General features: G+C 36.3%; 1 protein-coding gene across 2 annotated transcripts in view; it reads right to left on the bottom strand.

Moving 5' to 3' along the window:
* LRR (capping protein regulator and myosin 1 linker 1 leucine rich repeat protein) overlaps positions 1-21003 on the bottom strand; it is a 917109-nt gene that overhangs the window by 429568 nt on the left and 466538 nt on the right. For both annotated transcript variants that reach the window (XM_090401192.1, XM_090401191.1), the window contains exon 21: positions 9745-9879. In XM_090401192.1, coding sequence (XP_090257318.1) covers positions 9745-9879 — 135 coding nt within the window. The remainder of the gene's footprint in view (positions 1-9744; positions 9880-21003) is intronic.

The following is a 21003-nucleotide window of genomic DNA, read 5'->3' on the forward strand; positions in this document are numbered from 1 at the left end:
TTTATTTGTCAGTACTTCCTATCATGATGACTGTCATTCAGTTATTAGTTTTGATCTTATAAACTGTCTGCATATGGGACTGACAAACAGTACCTGGTAAATGTATGAGCTGATCTAGCAGCTTCATCTGCAGTCTCATTTCCCTTAATTCCAATGTGGGTAAAAAATCCAGAATAGCTGAATATCAAAATTAAGAATCTTCAATTTGTGCAACAGCTGCTGTCAAACATTGCCTGTAAAGAACTGAATGAGTGTGTGCATAAGTCATACATTTTTTTTTTTTTGTAGCAGTTTTCTTTTATATTCAGTATATAAAAGAATATACTGAATATAAAAGTATATATTTTTAGCATTTAGTAGGAGAGCTTAAGGGTGAAGGCTGGATAACTGGGGAATGTGGAGAACGGACCAGAGTTTCTGATCTGATGGCTAATCCTCACCTTCTCATAGTGCATCCTGTTGGGTATCTACCTGGATATGAACAATGAGGATGAGGTGGCAAGTTTGGATTTAGCTGACCAAATTGTATTCTTACTGACTTAAACTATAACTCAAATGAAGATACAACATGATAGAATATCATGCCTGCTGAAACCAAGATTGTCACCATCAATATAAGCATCATCAATGGAAAAGAAATGGAACTAAAAGAAAAATTGGATAAGTACTAGATTGACATGATAGGTGTTACAAAATCAAAGAAGACAAAAACAGGTGAGATCTTTCTAAGCAACAAATACAAGATGTTATATTCAGGCAATAACACTCAGGGAAAAGAAGTAGCAATAATATTGAACACTAAATATGAGAATAATTTTCTCATATTTAGTGTTCAATTTTCTTGAATGGAAGACAATATCGAGTAGAGTGATGTGAGCTAATGATGGGAGCCCCTAGTTTAGAATATAAAAAAATAAACTGAACATAATGCAATCAAGTTGGATCTGACTGGACATGATAAAGGCAGGAAATACAGCAGCAGCAATCAACAGAGATCTAAAATCTTGAAAAATAAGTATAGGTCAGAAAGAATTCAGTCTTCTGTTTTGTGTACATTAAATAACTGCATGGAGACAGATGATGGAGTGCCAGAATTCCTTATTTAGCACAGCAAAAAGTTGCATGATGAAGTGGAAAACCTACCATGAAAGAATGCTGTTATGTTTAGTGCAGGTAATGTTGTCAACACTGATGCTAATAGCTTCCATCTCTTTACCAAACATATCAAAGGGATGTATGGGAGTCTGGTGTGTGTGTGTGTGAGAGAGAAAGAGAGAGAGAGAGAGAGAGAGAATAAGCTTCAAAAAGCAGAGAAAAGATATTAGTCCATGTAGGATGCTCTGGGAGAGACTTTATTTTCATGGCATAGTTAAGAGATGACTGTTTCTAAGAGACAGAGCAAGTTTATTTGCTTTGTCAAATAAACTTGCTCTGTCGAGTAGAGTGATGTGAGCTAATTCCATCATATGGGTAACTTGCAAAAAGCACTAATAGCTATCTGTATTCCCTGATGATGGATAGGATTCAATTCACTGCACAAGGCTACTCTGTCTTGCTGAACTATAGACTTGGGACCCATATCCAGCTTTGATTGTACAAGTGCATGATAAAAGTGAAGTAATGATGATCGATGCACACACACCATTTAGTTGATGACAGGGACCAAAGGCAGATACAATGCTCTCTTGCACTTTTCCCTTGGCAGACAAATGTGTGCTAGAAATGCAGCTTTAAGTTAGTGATGAGTTCTAAGAACATGGAGTCTGATGCTACTGGAATAATACTCTAATTCTTGACAGAAGTATCTGTTTACACTTCTGTCAAGAATGAAAACCTGAACCTATTACTAAGAGCCCACAAAGAGACATGATTGATTGCTTGTAGAGGTTGCCTTTCAATGGCCCTCATATTACATGCATACAAAGGAATGTATGGGAGTCTGATGTGTGTGATAATGAGCTTCAAAGAGAAGAGAAAAGATACTATTCCATGTAGGATGTTCTGGGAGAGATTTTATTGGGATTATTGGAGTAACATATTACAAGAGTGAGAGTAAATTGTGAAATAATTAACATATAGAACATTGCCTACTGTGGAGTTATGCTCCTCAGTGAATGAATTAACTTTGACAGCAAAGAGTGTCATGTCACACTTAAGACAAGGCTAGACTTAAGTCTTTTCTAGAAGACGGTTTCAATAAAAACAGGAAAGTATTCAATAAGACCTAGGTTATAGAAGTCTTTTAATATGCCACTGTCATAAGATTTTTCCATATTAAAGAATACTGAAACCAGCTGTTCTCATTTCAGGAATGTGTCTGTTACACGTTTCTAAATGGACCGAATGGTGCATCGTTGAACAATGCCTACAAAATGTAACTTTTGTATATACTGTTCATCGTTCAATGTTGAACAATGTCTACAAAAGTCACATTGTGTACTGGAGAGTAGATCACTGTTTTCTAACTACCAGATAAGTCTGGCATTTACCATTTTCTCCAATATCTTACAAAGGCAGTTAGTTAGAGCAATAGGTCAATAATTATTTGCTTGTGTTGGATCCTTTCCTGGTTTTGGGACAGCAATGAAAACTGATATGCCAAGAATCCGGAAACTCTTCCTCTGCTAACATTCTGTATGTTAAGAGAACGAAATCCATAATAGACGATGGAAAGTGTTTTATCATCTCATCATGGATATCAGGTCCTACTTGCAGTGACATAAGAGAATAAAAAAGCTTGTTTTTTAGTTCCTTCTTAATGAATAGCTGATTGTATGGCTCCAGCCCATTTGTAGAAAAGTTTGGTTGCTGTTTCTCTTGATCTTTCAATATTAAAAATTCAAGAGGATATGAAGCTGTTGCTGAGATTCTAGAAAAATGTACTCTGAAAGTGTCTGCAATAGCTTTGGGATAACCCCAAAACACATCCATTATATTATAAGGTAAGCAAAATGGCATGTTCTATATGTATGTTTCATTTTCCAGATTTTATCCCATATGATTTTTGCACTGGTTGCTTGATTAAATGATGATGTTAACTGGATCCAAGATTGTTTTTGACTCTGACATATAACACATGTTTTGGACTTAGCATGTTTAAAAGCTATTAGATTTGATTTGAAGGGAATCTACAAACTACACCTCATCTTATTTGATTTATTTTGGCTGCTTTGTGCTTGAGGTTCCACAAAAGGCATCAACCACAGTGGAAATTGAGACAATGTTTTTGGACTTGTGGCTATTACTGTCTGAACAATATTATCTGTGCATACTTCACTGTTTCACTGATAGCTGTTTGACTGACAGCTTCAGCATTAAATTTTTAAAGATGGGAATAAATATTCCAGGCAGCCTTGTATATTTTTCATATGGGCACCCATGCAGGAGAACATGGTTCCTGTGAGTATATAGTGCAAATAACAGGAAAATGATCTGTGCCATAGATGTTCTCTTTGATATACTGCATGAATAGTGGAAAAATGGGAGGGGAGCAGACTAAGATCTTGAAGAATATGAATGTGTAAGCATATGGAAGAAGGTATTGAGTCTATTATTAAGAAGGAAGAGGTCATTATTGTCAAGCATTTGCTCAATGATATGCCCTTGTTTATTCTTGTTGACATTACACCACAGAGTGTTGGGTTCATTAAAGTCACCCATAAGAAGTATGAGATGAGGCATTTGCAATATAAGATTATCAAGTTCAATCTCATTTAACTCACACAACCTGGTAGTAAATAAATGGAACATACTACAATAAGAAATTGCATGGATAGCATACTGCTACTACTGCCAGAGCAGTATTAAGCTGACATGTCAGAAAAGAGTATGATGATGGATAGATACTCCACCATGAGCAGGACCATCTCCAGTTCTATTCTTATGAATAACAGTGAAATTCCTTAAGAATTTCACAGTCTTTCACACATTCAGACTGTGAAATTTTAAATGTCAACAATGTTGATATTTAAAAGCATCTCAGGAGATTAGGAATATAAAGCCAAAAACAGGACAGTTGAGAGAACTTGTTTTTTCAGATACTGGAGGATAGGGTGTATTGAAAGTAAGGATGATGTTCCTCATTGGAACCAAGTGACCATCCTTACATATCAAAACGTGCCTCATAAGTCAATTCTTGATCTATAAGCACTGAATATATCTCCTCGTCTGGAACATCAAGGAGGTCTCATTCTGATATCATTCCTCTAGAAGAGTTTAGTGTTTAACGAAGTGTTGCTGTAATTGGTATTCCACCCATTGATATTGCTCCAAGTAGTTTTTTGAGTGTTGCTAACATCATGTTTCCACCAGAATACCAAATCATAGTTTCTTAAGTGTTTGGGGATATCTTGCCAGTCCTAAACCCTTTTAATTAAAGAAGGGTGGCATTTTCCCTATTTTCTTTTCAACTGCTGCATGGATGATGTGAAACAATGGTACATTTATACTGGTGTCACGTCATGTTTTTCTTACTTCTGTTATGCAGTGATTTATCTACAGTATCTGTTCTTAGTTGAAACCTTGTGAGGGTTTCAACTAAGAACTTGAGGATGAAAAATTCATAATCAAGGGTTTTTTTTCTTTTTTTTGGTGCCAGAGCTCCCAACCCATCATAGAAAACATGAACACCAACTATTCAGCAAGCAATGAATGCACTCCACAGTGGAATGCCAGGATCACCCTAGATGATATACCAGCAAATCTTGGACCCTGTTCACTGACCAAGGGCTAGGAGACTTATGACTCTTGCATGCAAACCCTCTAGCCAATTTATCCATGTCAGGTCATCAAGGAATGCCCATCTTTCCAAACCAGAAGCCAAAATAGTGTAAGACTACCAGAATCTTCTCCCTTTCCAGAAGTCCACAGGTTGCACAGCACAGCAAACATGGCAGCAGGGCATTAGATCCTAGTGATAGTGGTAAGGAAGACAGGACAGTAAAATGGTAAAAAAGGAAGAATGAAATGGCCAGTGCTACACTAGGAGGTCCCCCTCCTAGTGTGGTACTGGATATGAATAGGTGTTCCACATTGATACTGGCCATGAACAGGCGTCTCACATTGAGGGGTATCCAGAAAGATAAGTGAAATATGAATGATATATCACAGTTAAAAAATCTCCAGATTATTCACACATTCAGACTGCTGCCAATTAGAATATTAAAATAAAATAGAATGAAAATAATGAAAAAGGGATAGAAAAAATGGTAAAGGTGGGAATAAGACACCAGTGCAAGTTATGAAAGGGAGAATAAGAGAAGAAAAAAAAAAAGAAGAAAAAAAAAGATGGCAACAGAAATGACAGGGGAGTGAGCAAAAGTGGCAAGAGATAAAGTGCTCCAAAGGGCAAACGACTTTGAGGCTGTGTAGCATGAAGTTAACAGAATACAGCATTTTGGCCATTACTATGCATCTGAAAATGTTGAAAGGAGAATTGTGAAATAGTTAGGTATATAATATTATCAAATGATGGGGAACATCATGGAAGATAGGCCCAGAGCTATTTAGGGAGACAAACTTATGTGATAGAGGAAAGAAAAAAAAAAAGGGCAGAAGTGCTTGATGTGGTAATATCTTGGAATAAAATAGTAAACTAAGCATCCAAGTTGCTTCCAATGGAGGAGAGGAAGATTATACATATTATAGACAAATGATTCTTCCAATGATTATATAGACAAAACTGAAATGTAATCTCTAGTGAGAAGATCTTGGTAAAGGTAAACGCTCCTTATATAAAACTACAAAGGAGCGGATTTATGGGAGGCTATGTAAGCAGCTCAGGGACATATCAATGGAATGATGAAAAAAATGAGATCAATATGATGAGAAAAACTTTATTATATATAAAAATTTGTATAGTATTGGTTTGAAATATTTCTATGTACAAGGATGTAGATTAATCTTATCAAGAAATTTAAAAACCCTGGATATATGTGATAAATCAAACATATCCTCGGTTTTTAAATTTTTTGGTAAATCTGAGCACACAAGGCTCAAGCAGACTATTGAACATGGAAAAATTAAGGCTGCATTCATTAAAGAACAAGGAACGAGTATGTGGATGAATATGCCCTGGGCAGAGCTGAACAAAAACAATTTCCTTTTTACAATCTCTCGTATAGACAGAATTGCCATAATTTATTTGCAGCCTCTATCTGGTACAGTTTGTCATAGGTCTCTCTATTCCATAATGTTCATCATCAGGATACTACTTTTTATTTAATAATCTGCCTGTAATCAGTATATGGTACAGGCAGACAATATAACAGATCCAGTCCAACATCTGTTACATCACATAAGGAGGTTCCACCTGGAACTTTCCCTTTGTTAGATCCTAAGCCAGCACAAGATATGGGTAGTATACCACAGCACACTTATAGTTTGTAGAGAACTTAGTAAATCAGTGTAAATAATGCTACTTTACTAGTGTTTCAATTTTATATAGTTTATTGCAAGCTCTGTGGTATACAGCTCAGCAGAGTTGCAGCATTCCAGTGAGATCCAATCAGATATTACTGTAGCAGACCTCACTAGACACTGATATTGAACTGCCTTGATAGACTGGTAGAAAATGATGGTAATCTGCTATGTGTAATTGCTCCTGAAAGATGGAGGGAGGGTGGAGTGTTGCTCTTGACTGTACACAGAGAGACTGCATGACGCTGCATCATGTTAACGTGGAATGTTGTTTGTGTGGGGGTGGGGGGGGGTATGTCTATATATGATGTGTGCCCCCCTTTAGTCTATGTATTAAAGAATTACTACATAGACTAAAGGGGGCACACATCAGTGATGCTTGTTATAAAATTTTTCTCATTTGAAAAAGAATACTTATCCATATGGGAAAATCTGCAGTAGTATGCTATTTTAATAGCATATTGCAGAGACAGATGACATTGTCAAAGAGTGAGCAATCATTCATTCACTTCAACATAAAAAGTAGGAACAGGTTATGTTTGGAAAGTGAACCTGATGCAGTTTTGACTGCCTAATGATGGATGGGATCCAATAATTAGAGAGTACTGTTTCTGTGTCTCTGCAGGATTCTGTACAGTGTTAAAAATACAAAATCCTTTGAAACTCCCTCGTCTCGGAGAAAGGATCATGACACAGAGTAATTACCATCTAGACTTGAAAGGGTTCGATAAAATACAAAGTTCTTAATAGAGAAGTTCCTCTCCAAGACCTCCAAAGCTATGGTGAATATTTTTTTCATGTAAGAGAAAATTAATGAAGTACTTGATCTTGAGGGATGCATCTTTGAAGGATGTTTCTAGTCAAATATTTTTTCCCCAAGATCTTGCACAAACAACTCGTCATCAGAGTTATTGGACAACGGGTTGATAGAACTTTTGGATTCAAAAATCTGGATATTAAGCCTCATAGAAGACTCTCTGGACTTTGCCAGGAAAGTCGAAGAACCTATAAGCACATTAATGCCATGTGTGGAATGCAGATGAGGACTGAGAAGTTTTTTTTTTTTTTTTTTGAAGAGTTGCAGGTTGTAGTTGTTTAAGAATACTTCATGAAGAAGGCTGCTCTAGAGGACAGAGGTGAGTGTAATAAAGGAGGAAGAAAAAAAGCCAGTTTGGTGTGTTTGCAGTTTCACGGTGAAGAGATGTTGGGAAGCTACTGTTCTTATTGTACTGTTTATTAACATGGTGCAACTGAAAGTGAAGGAATGATACTTGCCAATTCACTGGAGGAGTGACCATGGAAGTATCTGTAGAACAAGTGCAGTGCTGAGACACTGTGCCTGTGAGATAAAATGAATCTGTAAGAGAGGGATCGTCAATGAACCTATCTCTAGACAGCATCAAGGATTTTAAGGGAAGTTTTAAGTACACCACCTCAAACATGTGAGCACAATTCTAAACATGGGTGAATTTAGAATTTATATATAGTTAAGAGTTGGTTGGGTGTAAAATAGGCACTTGAATGAAAGAGAATGCCAAGTTTCTTTGATGAGGAGGCTACTGATGTGAAATGTTTATCCCAGGAAAGACTAGAGGTAAATGTTAGGCCAGGCAAATAGATCTGATCTTGACTGGTGATATGTGTATTACAGAGGGTAGGTGAGCTGAGATCTCTTTTGCTTGAGAAAAGGCAAGACTGTTTTGGTAACAGTGAACATGAGAAGGTTGTCCTCACTCCATTGAAAGATTTACATACTATCCTTCAATGGGGTGAGGACAACCTTGTCATCTTCAATGCTTAAGGCACTACTGGATGATCTTGTAGATTGGTATGCTAGAGTACTGCATGATCTGTCAAATGAGTAGGATGAGTGGAGAGTATTATCGTCTGTAAAGCTGTGGATTGGATTAGTGATTATTATGAATAGGTCATTTCTGTACAGGAGAAAGAGAGTAGGAAAGAGACTTGAAGGGTTGGAGCTATCTACCATGACTCGCAGAGAAGAATGACCATAGACAAAGTTGGCTACCCAATTAACTAGGATGGCAGGGAGACTAAAGGATGGCAATTTATATAGTAGGCCTTGATACCACACACTGTCGAAAGCTTTGGAAATATCGAGGATGATAACACAAGTTTCACTGAACCTTTCCATGGTACATGTACAGTTGTGGGTGATGTAAGTTATGAAATCAGCTGTGGATCTCAAATGGTGGAATCTGTACTGGTGGTCAATGATTATTTGGTGAGCTTCTAAGCAGTGGAAGAGTTGGCTATTGATGACTTTTTCCATTATTTTGGAGAAGACAGAGGCGATGGCAATTGGTCAGTAGTTAGATGACACACTTCTGTTCACCTTTTTTTTGGAAAAGGATAGATATCAGATTGCTTCTGTTCATTGGGCTAAGTACCAGATATGCACGAGGGGGGGGGGGTCTGGAAAGTTCTGATAAACACCTAGAACAAAAATGATATTAAAGCAACTGATATAACCACAAGAAAGAACATACGAGTAGCAGAGTTATAAAGGTAACTTATGATTTTATATTCTAGTATGTTCTTTCTTGTTATATTAGTTGCTTTAATGTCATTTTTGCTCTAAGTGTTTATCAGAACTTTCCTACCCCCACTCTACCCATAATAAATTATAGAGATGATGCAGGACAGGTGTTAACTCTAGAGCACATTTGACAACAATAGAGAGAGAGAGAGATGTCATAGGAGGCATACAGTGCTTGGATTCCAGTACGATAGGAGAAGATTTCTCTTAGTCATATATGCAGGAGTTCTGACTTGGAGTGGCTGAATGATGGAAGACAGTAAAAGATATTTGATTGTCTCATAATGGATATCATCTGGTCCTATAGACTTCCTCAAACACTGAAAGAAAGTGGCTTTTTTTTTTTTTAGATTAACTAAAAATACTATACATCTTGTGGTTTGCTTCCCTTACTCTGTTCTTACATATTTATTTTCAACATTCGATATATAATGGCAATCCAATGTAACAAGTGTTGCTTATTCTATAGATCCATTAACAAACTTCAAAACATGTCACTGATATATTTAGTAAATTCAGCACTCAACTTGTATAGCACAATGACAATCCTGCAGTTGAAAACCAAAAAATTAAGCTAATGAACAACAATTTAATAATAATAACAGCACATTCTTATCAGCTCTAATAACAAAAACAACAACAACACTAACATTAAAATAAACAAAATTCAGTATGATAAATGGCTTGCCTGTTATTGTAATACTAAAAAAAAGATTCATTCAAAACTAACACTATCTTGAAAGGAGCAAACTAGTGGAAAAACATACTTGTTTGGCATTATTGGCATCACTGAGATAACCATCAGCTCGGTATACTTCTTCATATTGTATAATGCCTTCACTAGAAGATTGTTTTATGTTATTTACAGCATCTTGCAAATGAACCATTAAACGATCTACCATCTATAAAAGAAATAATTGAAAAGTATCTGCTAAGAGAAAGATTATAATGCTCAGAATATGGCAATATAAAATACACTTGTGTAACATTTTGGAATTTCCTTTCAACTGTAATTCTTAGAATACTAAAATCTGAAATCAAACAAAAAAAACTAAAAGAAAAGTACATTAAATCATCACAAAATTATGCTCTCTTCCACTTCTATTACAAACAATGTGAACATTTTTTGTTAACAACTCAAACACTTTCAAATTGTTTCTTTCATGGTGGTCAGCATTTGTTACATAGAAATTATGGAGACAAACTCCTGTGCTAGCAATTATTTAAAATTAAGATAAAGTGATAATCAACATTTTGACCTTTATATCAAAAATACCATTAGGAACACATGAATATACACTGGACAATGATACATCATAATATACTTTAGTAGGCTATGCCATAATTACTGTGTTATCTGTTGACTTTAATGTAACTTCTAGTGAGGGAAAAGAAAAAAAGAAAGAACAAATTTTAAATAATGATAAAATATACTAATGATAGTAAAATTAATAATTAAACACTTAAATAAATGGAACTACATCAATTGCTAATAGTTAAATTCTCTCCAGTCTTGTTATTTTTTAAGTACAGTTTATAGTCCAGTGACCAGGTTTTTCTGTATTTGGAGGTTTCTGGAGTTTCATTATCTTGTTCTGTGGTTGTATTCTTACATACTATGTGGGTTGCAGATAGGGCTACCTGACTAATGGGACTGTTAATCCATCATTCTCACTGAGATTGGGATGATGGATTATCTTTTCACAAACTTCTTTGAATTTTCTTTTGTAGAAAAGTTTTTTTTTTTTTTTTTTTTGGATAATGTATGAGCTGGGTGCCTTTCTAATCCATTCAAGACATTTTGAAATAAATGATCAGAAAGGCCTGATTTTCCATAATGAAGGAACTTATTATTATTATTACATGGGCAACACTCATGAAGCCTGCAGACTCATCAAATGAGGCCCTAAACATTATACCAACCACTATCCAATATTCGCATTACACTAGTCTTGAATAAATACTGTTACAGCTTCCCTTTCCCCCTCATGCTACTATTATTTTTATTTTTGGCTGTTTTTATTTTTTATGTTGTTTATTCATTTACATATATGAAAAACTCTATATTTCTATATTGACTACTCTTAAAACTCTTTCAAAGATAAATCTTGTCTTGTTTAACCCTCAACTATATCCTTTGTCCACTGCACCCTTGTTGTAACCCTTCGTGGAATCTCCTTCAATCTTACATCGTGTGCAAAGTCTTCAAACAAGGAGAATTCTCCCTGATCTATAAATTCTGGGGTCAAGTCCTTTTCAGAATCAAGAAAATTTATTTGTTTAGCTGTGCCATCTTGATTCCTATACAAGAGAGAACTTCTTGTCAGGGATTTGACCTACAGATCATCACGATTCAAAATAGATATCAAAGTTAAACAAGCCCTTACTAATAATTCTAAACAGCAGACATGACCGTTTCCCACGTTTTTACTTATACAGGTTCAATTTTTTAGCAGGGGGTGCATTGGCGTGGAGGATTATACACGTATTTTGGGTTAAGAAACAAAGAAATTTATTCATTCTAAAATACAATACATGTTAATCAAAACTATGCTAAATAAAGGTCCCCAAAATTAATTATGCAAAATTTTCAAACAAGATCTAGTTCACAATCGGTATCTCTCATTAGGTGATATTAACAAATCCAAACTATCCTTAACCCACTTACTTAATACAAATATATGGATGAATGCTCTATTTCTTCCTCAATTAATGCACTTACAACACCTCGATTTCAAACTAAACTTGAATTAATGACAATTCCTGTAATTCTATACTTCTATAACTATAAAGTTCCTTGTTAGAGGAATAGGTACTGAAGTCCTAAAATCTGTCTTAACAAGTCCGATCCACAGGAAATTTTACACTGTAGCCTGGCCTAAGAATTACACAATACAATAAGAAATAAAGCTTTACGTTACCAACCAGACAAATTCATTACGTGATACTTCTCATCGTGTCTTCTTGTAGGTTTCTTTCTGGTCATCACCCTATTCATCGAGCTATTGTTCCTTGCCCTTCTCTGTGATTTCAATCATGGATCACTTCTTTACCCTATGTCCAAGAATCTGTCTGGTAGAAGGGTATGGCTGGGGCAATACGAAGTTTTGGCGTACGCTTTTTGTCCCGTCGCATGGATGACTATGCTCAGACAAGCCCGCTATTTTGACCATGTCACCGCCTCTGAACGACTTCCGCTCGACTCCATCACCTCGAAGCTACGACCCAGTACATGGAAAACCGCGGGGGGGGGGGGGGGGGGGGGGAAGAGAAAACCTCAAAACCTGAACTAGGAATGAAAAAGGCAAAAAGACCAGGAACTCGCGTCGCTAAGACTTTTATATGCTCCGTGTCTGTTCTCCCTAATACGTCATTGATTTGCAGACACCACCTAATTCTCCTTGCACACCGCACCTTCTCCTCTCATTGCGTTTCCGCGTGGGCAGCGTGCACGTGCCTTGGGTTCATATAGCAACTGTCTGCGGTCATGTTTATAATCGGATTACAATAGTTTACTCTAAACTCTGAACTTGTTGTTACAATGACACCTCTACGTTAGCTTAATTCTTGTCAGTTATTTAAGGACCATTTACAAAATATTTACATAGAGAAATTACATGAATGGACTATTATTACTATATATACAAGGATTTCTATTATTATCTATTTACAAGTAATTCTTTTTAGAAGATTTCTTTGCCCTTCAGTTAAATCCTGAATGAAATACTCAAAGATAATTTAAGTGTTCATTCCAGATTTAACACTACCCACAGAATTGCGCAAGCCTGGTTCCATTAATGGCAGCACAGCCAACATCTGTATGTTTATCAGTAGAGTGTTGGCTAGTTGTACAGGTTTAACACACAGTGGGGAGATTATGAGAACTACGTAGTTGTAAGAGTACTTCACAAGGCTGGAATGCAGCCATCTGTTATTTTCAACAAGCTAAAAACACTAGGGATGTTTGTGTAGCAGACTATTAACCATTATAATGATACAAAAAACATACTGCCAAAGAAAAGTCGACCATGCTGTGTTAGGACACAACAGCTTGTGAGGTATGTGAAGGCACCCCTCCACCATAATTCTGTGAGAACACAGAATGTGATGTCACAAGAGATGAACGTTTTGCAGAGAACAATGTCATGTATACTAATTGATGACCTGGGAGTGGGAGTCTATCATTGTTCTACTGGACACTTCCTAACACCACAACGTATGCAGCAGAGGGTGATGAAATCAAAGGCACTTCTCTGGTAGTATGTAAAAACAGACACAAAGATATCCTCTTCACAGATGAGAGGGTTTTCATCATTAAAGAGTCATTTAACTGCCAAAATGATTAGGTATATGATCCTAATGGTTGCAGAGCACATGTCCCCCGAAAGAAAGAGGTCAAAATCTCTGTCGAAGTGTATCAAGACACTGTGCTGGAACCTGTATTTTCTCAAACAACCCATGTTTGACAGTAGTCAGTGGACAGTCTAAAGGGCTCAGTCCCTTCACACAACAGTGGTTGGAAGTGAATGTGCCTGACCACATATCACCATCTGATTGGCCATCTGGAAGTTCTGATCTAAATCTGTTGGACTTCAAATTGTGGTCTGAGCTTGAGAAAGTAGACTGCAAAAAAAATTACACCCAGCATTACCATGGATTTGGAGCAAGCAGTGGCAGCATTTCCATTGGATGTTGTGCATGAAGGCAATAGGGACCATTTCAAACATGAGTTATGAGTGATATATGCAGGTTATACATATGATTTGCATATGATGAAAGCTGTAAATGATTTACTGATGGGAGCCATTTCAAACATTGAGTGCTGCCAATGTTTGAAATAGACAGGTTATACATATGGTGTGTATGTGATGAAAGCTGTAAATGATTTATTGATAGATTAAAGGTTTATGCACTGTTCAAGTTGTAACAGAATTTATAGCTAGACTAGGTATATCTATCATACTTTGCCCAGAAATCATTTACAGTCATGACAGCCACAACAGACTATGGCAACCTATTCTACTCGTTCACCACTCTTCAAATAAAAAAGAAAATCTAGTTCTCGCACCCATGCTAACCACACTTACTCAATTTCCAAGAATGGGCCATAGTTCTCCTAATATCAACCTATTGTGAAAAATTTCCTTTGCATTAATACTCTAAATATTTCAGCAATTTGTATGTTTCAATCACATCACTCCTTTTCTGACAATCAAACCAATTTTTGTAACCCACAAATCGTCAGCCTCTCTTCATAAGATGTATTTCATATATCTGTTACCATCTTGGTAACTAACTCACGTTTGAATTCTCCTCCTCATCCCCAAAAAACCCAATATTCTTTTTGCACCCAAGTGATCTGATGAGCTGCTTTAGCCAATTTTTCAATATGCCCTCTAAACTTCAACTCCTTATCTGCCAACACCCTGAAATATCTGGTTTCATCAATTTTCCTGGAGTACAGTTACATCAATATGGTAACACAGCTGGTAATCTTTTCAGCCCAAAGTGCATAACCTTACACTCTACTACAATAAACTGTCATCTGTTCTCCTTTGCTCGTACTGCCAGTCTATTTAAATCATCTTGAAAAATATTAACATTGTCTCTAAAGATTAATGCTGTAAGCAATTTTTCATCATCAGTAAACAACTGAATATTTCCTTTCCGATCATTTCAAATATCAGTGTACAAAATGAAATAGTTGTGGTCAAAGTAGTACAGAGAGCTGCAGCACCACTAGTCACAGTCTTTCTACTGAACTCAACTACCATCTAATATCTCTCCATCAACCATCCTCTTACACACTTCACCAACTTTATATCCATCTCCATTTGCTGCAATTAATTTATCAGAATTTTATGTGGCATTCTGTCAAAAGCTTTGCAAAGTCCAGCAGTATCACAGTATACTGATTACTTTTATTGAACTACTCAGCTGTCACGTATCATAAAAAGGTGAGCAATTTAATGAGGCATGACTTACCCTTCACAAAACAAAACCATGCTGCCTCTCCCCATATGTGTGGACAGACTTATGTGTTCGTCGAACATGTTGTTTATTTTTTAACACTATATATTAGAACACAGAAACTAAGTAAATAATTAATTTATTAACTTATTGCTGATATTTCGCTGGTGTTATAACCAGCATCTTCAGAGCACAAAAACACAGTTTGTCACAATACACAAGCCTATAACAACATGGTGTAATCAACGGACTAGTTAAACAAAATTGCAGTAGCAACACAAAGACTAGAGTCCTGATTTTTGGTGCCCTCTATCTGAAAAATAAAAAATAAATTGTAGCTATCACATAAGACTAGAGTCCTAAAAAAAAAAAAAAAAAAAAAAAAAAAAAAAAAAAAAAAAAACTAGTTTTTTCTTAAGATGGCTGTCTCCCAGATCTTAGGCAAGTTAATACAGCAATACAGCCATATTTGTTGAGATTTGGAGTGTGTTTCAGGGCTTCTGTCGCTTCTAAGAACAATCTCTCTGACTTGTATGAGCTTCTGTGTAATACTTTTGTGTTTTTCCAGTTGATCCTGTGGGCAGGGTATCCAGAGCATGGTCTGCTAGGCCTGACTTGCCATAGTGATAATTCCGGACGCATCTTTTGTGTTCGCTTATGCGGATGTTCACAGTTCTTCCTGTTTGTCCGTAGTAGGCTTGATTACATGAGCAGGGTACTTGGTAGACTCCTGGATGTGATAAAGGGGGAATGCTGTCCTTGGGTGAGCAGATAAGGGTTGCTAATTTGCTACATGGTCTGAATGTGGTGCGTAGTTTATGTTTATTAAGAATTCTTGAAATCTTTTCGGATGTGCCTTTAATGTATTGGATGGTGACAACATCTCCCCATATGGTACCCATTCCCTTAAACAACTTCTCCAATAACTTTACCTCCATTCTTGATATGCTCATTGGTCAATAATTTGCTGCCTTGCTTTTGGAGCCTCCTTTATGCAACAGAACTATTTTCTCTTAGGGCTGACCCAGAACTGAGACTTAAGTTAAACAATGTCGTCAAAGGGACATGCCAATTCCCTAGTACCTTCTAATAATACTTGAGCTAATGTGCACTATCCAATTCCATAGCTGTATTCACATCAAGGTTTTGTAAGATCCCATGCATCTCCTGTTCATCTAGTTCTATTTCCATAATAAGCCCTTACCTCCTCTCGTTACTGCAATATCTCTGCCTAAATAATATACCCAGATGAAGCACTCACTTGGGAATTTAACCATTTCGTCTGATTCAGTTACCTCCCTGCTATCAGAATTCATCAAAATTATTTTTTCCAAAATCATTTTCCTTTTTAATTGTCACATACTGAAAGAACTTTTTGAGGTTACCTTTGGCCTTCACTGCTAATTTTCTCTTATACACTGATTTTTGCCTTCTTTACCATACTGGTCACCCATATAATTCAAGCTTTGTGCTGCTCAATGTGCTGTTAATCACTTTTCTCTTTGAATTCCCTGTACATTTTTTTTTTTTTTTTTTTGGTGGCTGCTGCTTAATGATGATATTCATCCATTTGACTCCCACCTGATTTATCCTCCTATATGCAATCTACTATTACTTCCCTCAAACACTCTTTTACACCTAAGATGATCTATGAACATCCAATCCTTGCAGCCTTCTCATACCATAGCATTGTTCCTAGCAATCTCCTGAGTTTATAATACTTAACAGACCTCTAATTCCACATATACATCTTCTTAATATGTTTGAAAATTTCACATATTTAGCCACTTCCTGTGTCAAGACCAGATGATTATGCATCAACTGGCAGCAATATGGTAATCTTGGTTACATACAAATCGTTTGATGCAATTACACCCTCTGCCCAAAAAGAAACCGAACTTTTCGAAAATAGAAGTAACTAGTGGAGCCACCTCTGATATCTTTTGGTTGTCGAAAGCGGCAACCTTCATTAGTGTTGTGTCAACTTTTTATGAAATTTGTTTCATTAGAAGCTGAGTTATAATGCCATGAGTGACAGTGTGTTTTGATGAATGGTTGGAAAATGAGTTTCAAACAGAGAACTGCGATTGACTTTTGGGTTAAACTTGGTAAAAGTTTTACCAAAAACGCATCAAGTGCTTCAAAAAGCACACAGTGATGAATGCTTATCCCGTACTCAAGTTGACGAGTGGTTTAAGCGATTTCAAAATGGTTTTGAGATGCTTGAGGACGACGAAAAGCTGGGCCATCCAAAAAGTGAGTAATTTCATCAAAGAAAACCAGAAATCGTCTGTGAGATTGATTGAAGATGAATTGGTAATTCCAAAATCAACTGTGCACAACATTTTGACTGAGAGTTTGGGCCTTCGGAAATTGAATTCACAATTTGTTCCCCACAAGTTGACCGACGGCCAAAAAAGGTATCGAATTGAACACTGCAAGGACCTCATTAAAACCGCTTGTAAGGACTCAAACTTCCTTGAAACGATCGTTACCGGTGATGAAACGTGGTGTTTTGAATATGAGCCCAAAACAAAGCACCAGAGTGCTGAGTGGAGACCACCAGAAGAGGGGCATTTGAAAAAAAGTCGCTTGGAGAAGTCAAAAGTAAAGACAATGCTGATTTGTTTCTACAATTCCAAGGGCACAGGGCATTATCCACAAAGAATTCGTTCCGTCTGGCAAAACGGTCAGTGGTGAGTTTTATCTCGAAGTTTTGAAGCGATAGCGAGAATTCATCGCATACAGCATGAATATCATTATGCAGGCAGCTGGTCACTTTTGCACAATAATGTACCATCTCACCGTTCGAACATTGTAAGATACTTTTTGAGCAAAAACCAAGTTTGTGTGTTGGATCACTCGCCATATTCACCTGATTTAGCACCTTGTGACTTCTTTCTCTTCTCCCGACTTCATTTGCCAATGAAAGGAAAGTGATACGACACTACAAGTGGCAGTAACCACGACCCTCAACAGTATCCCAAAAACCAATATAAAAAAGCTCATTTAATATATTAATTAACCGTGTCAAATGCTGTATCAAAGCTGAGGGAGAGTATATTAATTGAAATAAATGAACTGGAATAATTATAATTGGCCTGTGTTTTATTTTCTATCAAAAGTTCGGTTTCTTTTTGGACAGAGGGTGTATTAGATCTGGAACTCTCAAACCCCAGAGCATTCCATCACATGATATCTCAGGTAATTATTTCTTCGTAACTGCATAAATTCCAGTTGCTCCCTCCTAATCTATGTTCCCATAGTCCAAGTCCCCCTCCCACATAGTTGTTCATCTCCATTCATTGAGCTTATTTGCCAATACATACTATCGGAATCATCTCCTGGTTTACAGTAAAAAGCAACTATATGTTTTGTCCTGTTCACTTCTATCTCACATCAGATTGTCTGGAATGCACTATTTTTGCTGACTCCCAGCTAAACTACTCTTTATGGTTGCAGTTCATTTCATCAGTTATCATCAACAGTGCCTCCACTCCATTCTTGTTTCTCTATCCTCCCTGAAAATAGTATATCCTTCACATCTCACTAACTATATAATATTTTAGTCATGTCTCATTAATGCCAATAATTTTTGGCTAATAGAAACTAAACAAATGCTAAAAACTCCTTTCCCTTTTCTGAATAGCTCCTGGCATTAGTGTACATAAAGCATAGTAGACCTCTAAGTCCACAGCCATCATTAAAGTTTATACTAACTGTTCCATTCTGATTTGTTACTGCCGTGCTAGCCTCCATAGCTCAGTCGGTATAGATGAAGCTCTTTGGTCGGAAAGACCTGGGGTCGATTCCCATCCATGATGCGAGGAACCTTTATCTGGTCTATATCTGGTGTTTGTCCCCCAGAACAGGCAAACCAGACCGGTGAATACACATGGATCTACAGTCATAAATACTTAACTCCCCCATGAGGGGGCTCAACTCGTCCCAATAGGGACGGGGGAGAAAAGGGAGGAAACTCTATACGAATAAATAAATAAAAACCACAGTGCTAACTTAATTTAATGTGATATTTGTGTTTTTCTTTTTTTTACTCAGATTATACATTCTGTTTCTCCTATGCAAGGTATATTACAGAAGCACTGGGATATTCGTGATGATGATGACCTTGATACATATATAGGTTGAAACAATGAGTGTTATTTTACCTTAGTTTTAAGTAAAGTAATTACTCTATAATGGGAGTTTGTCTATACTATCTACATGATGAATGCTGACCAATGTGTAATCATGAAAGAACAAATTGTCATAATTCATGGAGACAGAGAATATTCAACACAGAAACACTACCTATAGTAGTGTTTCTGTGTTTATTATTATTATTATTATTGCATGGATATCTCCATGGAGTCCTAAAACTCATCATGGGAGGCCCAAACTATGAACATAATATCTATCATACCTCTCCTCTCCATTAACAGACAATGCACTACTCACAGCTGACTCAGGGGCAACCCATTTCATTCATTCAACATTCTCCATTACCATGCCCTTATCCACCTTCCAATGATGACTTTGTGTTCTTCTCCCTCTAACCAAATGCTGAAACATATCCCCCTCCATCAATTCTGTAAAATCTTTTAAGTACAAATGTTTCTATTATATGCCCCTTTCTTCACCTATCACCCAACTTCTGCAATTCACAAAACCCCAACCTATCCTCATAGGGTGCATTCCACAGATCACTCACTATCTTGGTCAGCCACCTATGGATCCTCTCCTTCACCTCTTCCACCACATTTCCAAGAAGCCCAGGAGACCAGACACGGGTTTATCAGGTCTGGTCAAGGAAAGATAACTCGTTTTTCTCTGCTTGTTTGTGTGTTTTTCAATACCAAATAATCCTGTGAGATACCCTGGATACTTTAGCAATATGGCTTTGAAACTTCAGCTCTCTATCTATTACTCATCATCATCATCATGCTTATCAAGGATTTAGGCCCAGAGTAGCCTGTTCCGGCCTTAGAAGTCATCATTGAATCTCTTAAGAGGACGTCCTGGTTTTCTTTTTCGTAATGGCCTGTAATTTAAGGTAATCTTTCTGTTTTCATTCTTTCCATGTGTTTCATCATTTATGTTTATATATTTTTTAATTTTTTTCTATTACTGATTCCTGGTTTAATTCTTTCATAATTTCTTCATTTCTTTTGTGATTGAATAGAGTATACTTTGCAATTTTTCTCATAAACTTCATTTCAGCTGTTAATAATCTTTGTTTGTCTTTTTGTTTTATTGTTCAGATTTCATTTCCATACAATAGGACTGGTAGGGCAAATGTATTGTATAATTTTAGTCTGGTTTGTTTTTGTACTAGGTTAGGTTTAAATATAAAGTTCATTACACCTGTTCTTTTTAAATATTTTGCAATTTTTAGGTTTATATCTTTTTCATTTTCGTATGTAATCATCCTAGGTAATTAAATAAATTCACCTATTCTAAAATTTTGTTATCTTTTACTATTTTAGTTCTTACTGGATCTTGTCCTTTAAAGGCCATCATTTTTGATTTTTCTGTTGATATTGTCATTCCATAATCTTTGGCTATCTCATTTAAATTTAAAATATCTTTCTGTAAGTTATCTTCAGAATTTGTAATTATTATTTGGTCATCAGCAAAAAGGAGGGTGGAAGTTTTTATTCCATTTTATTATTATTTTATTTAGATAAATATTAATAAAAGATGCTGAAAGGGGACATCCCTGTTGGACTCCTTGGTTTATCTCTCTCGTACATGATAGCTCATGATTTAATCTTATTTGTATTTGATTATTTTCATATATACTTATGATAGTTTTTATCTTTTAGCTTTTATAGCTAACTTATAGCTTTTATTCTATCTACTACTACTACTATCCCCCACCTTCACCAATTACCAAGCTGTGTATCACATTAAGGGAGTACAGCTCCCTTAATGTGATACACAGCTTGTAATTTTTGTATTCCAAACTGCATAAATTTACACTTTTTCATATTAAACTGACATCCATTATGTTGAATTTTTTCTTGACAATTATTCATAAGACTATTACACTTTTT

The sequence above is a fragment of the Typopeltis vanoorti genome, chromosome 12 (assembly GCF_054136105.1).
Source record: "Typopeltis vanoorti isolate ZY-2024b chromosome 12, IOZ_Tvanoo_1.0, whole genome shotgun sequence".
In the NCBI taxonomy this organism is placed as follows: Eukaryota; Metazoa; Arthropoda; class Arachnida; order Uropygi; family Thelyphonidae; genus Typopeltis; species Typopeltis vanoorti.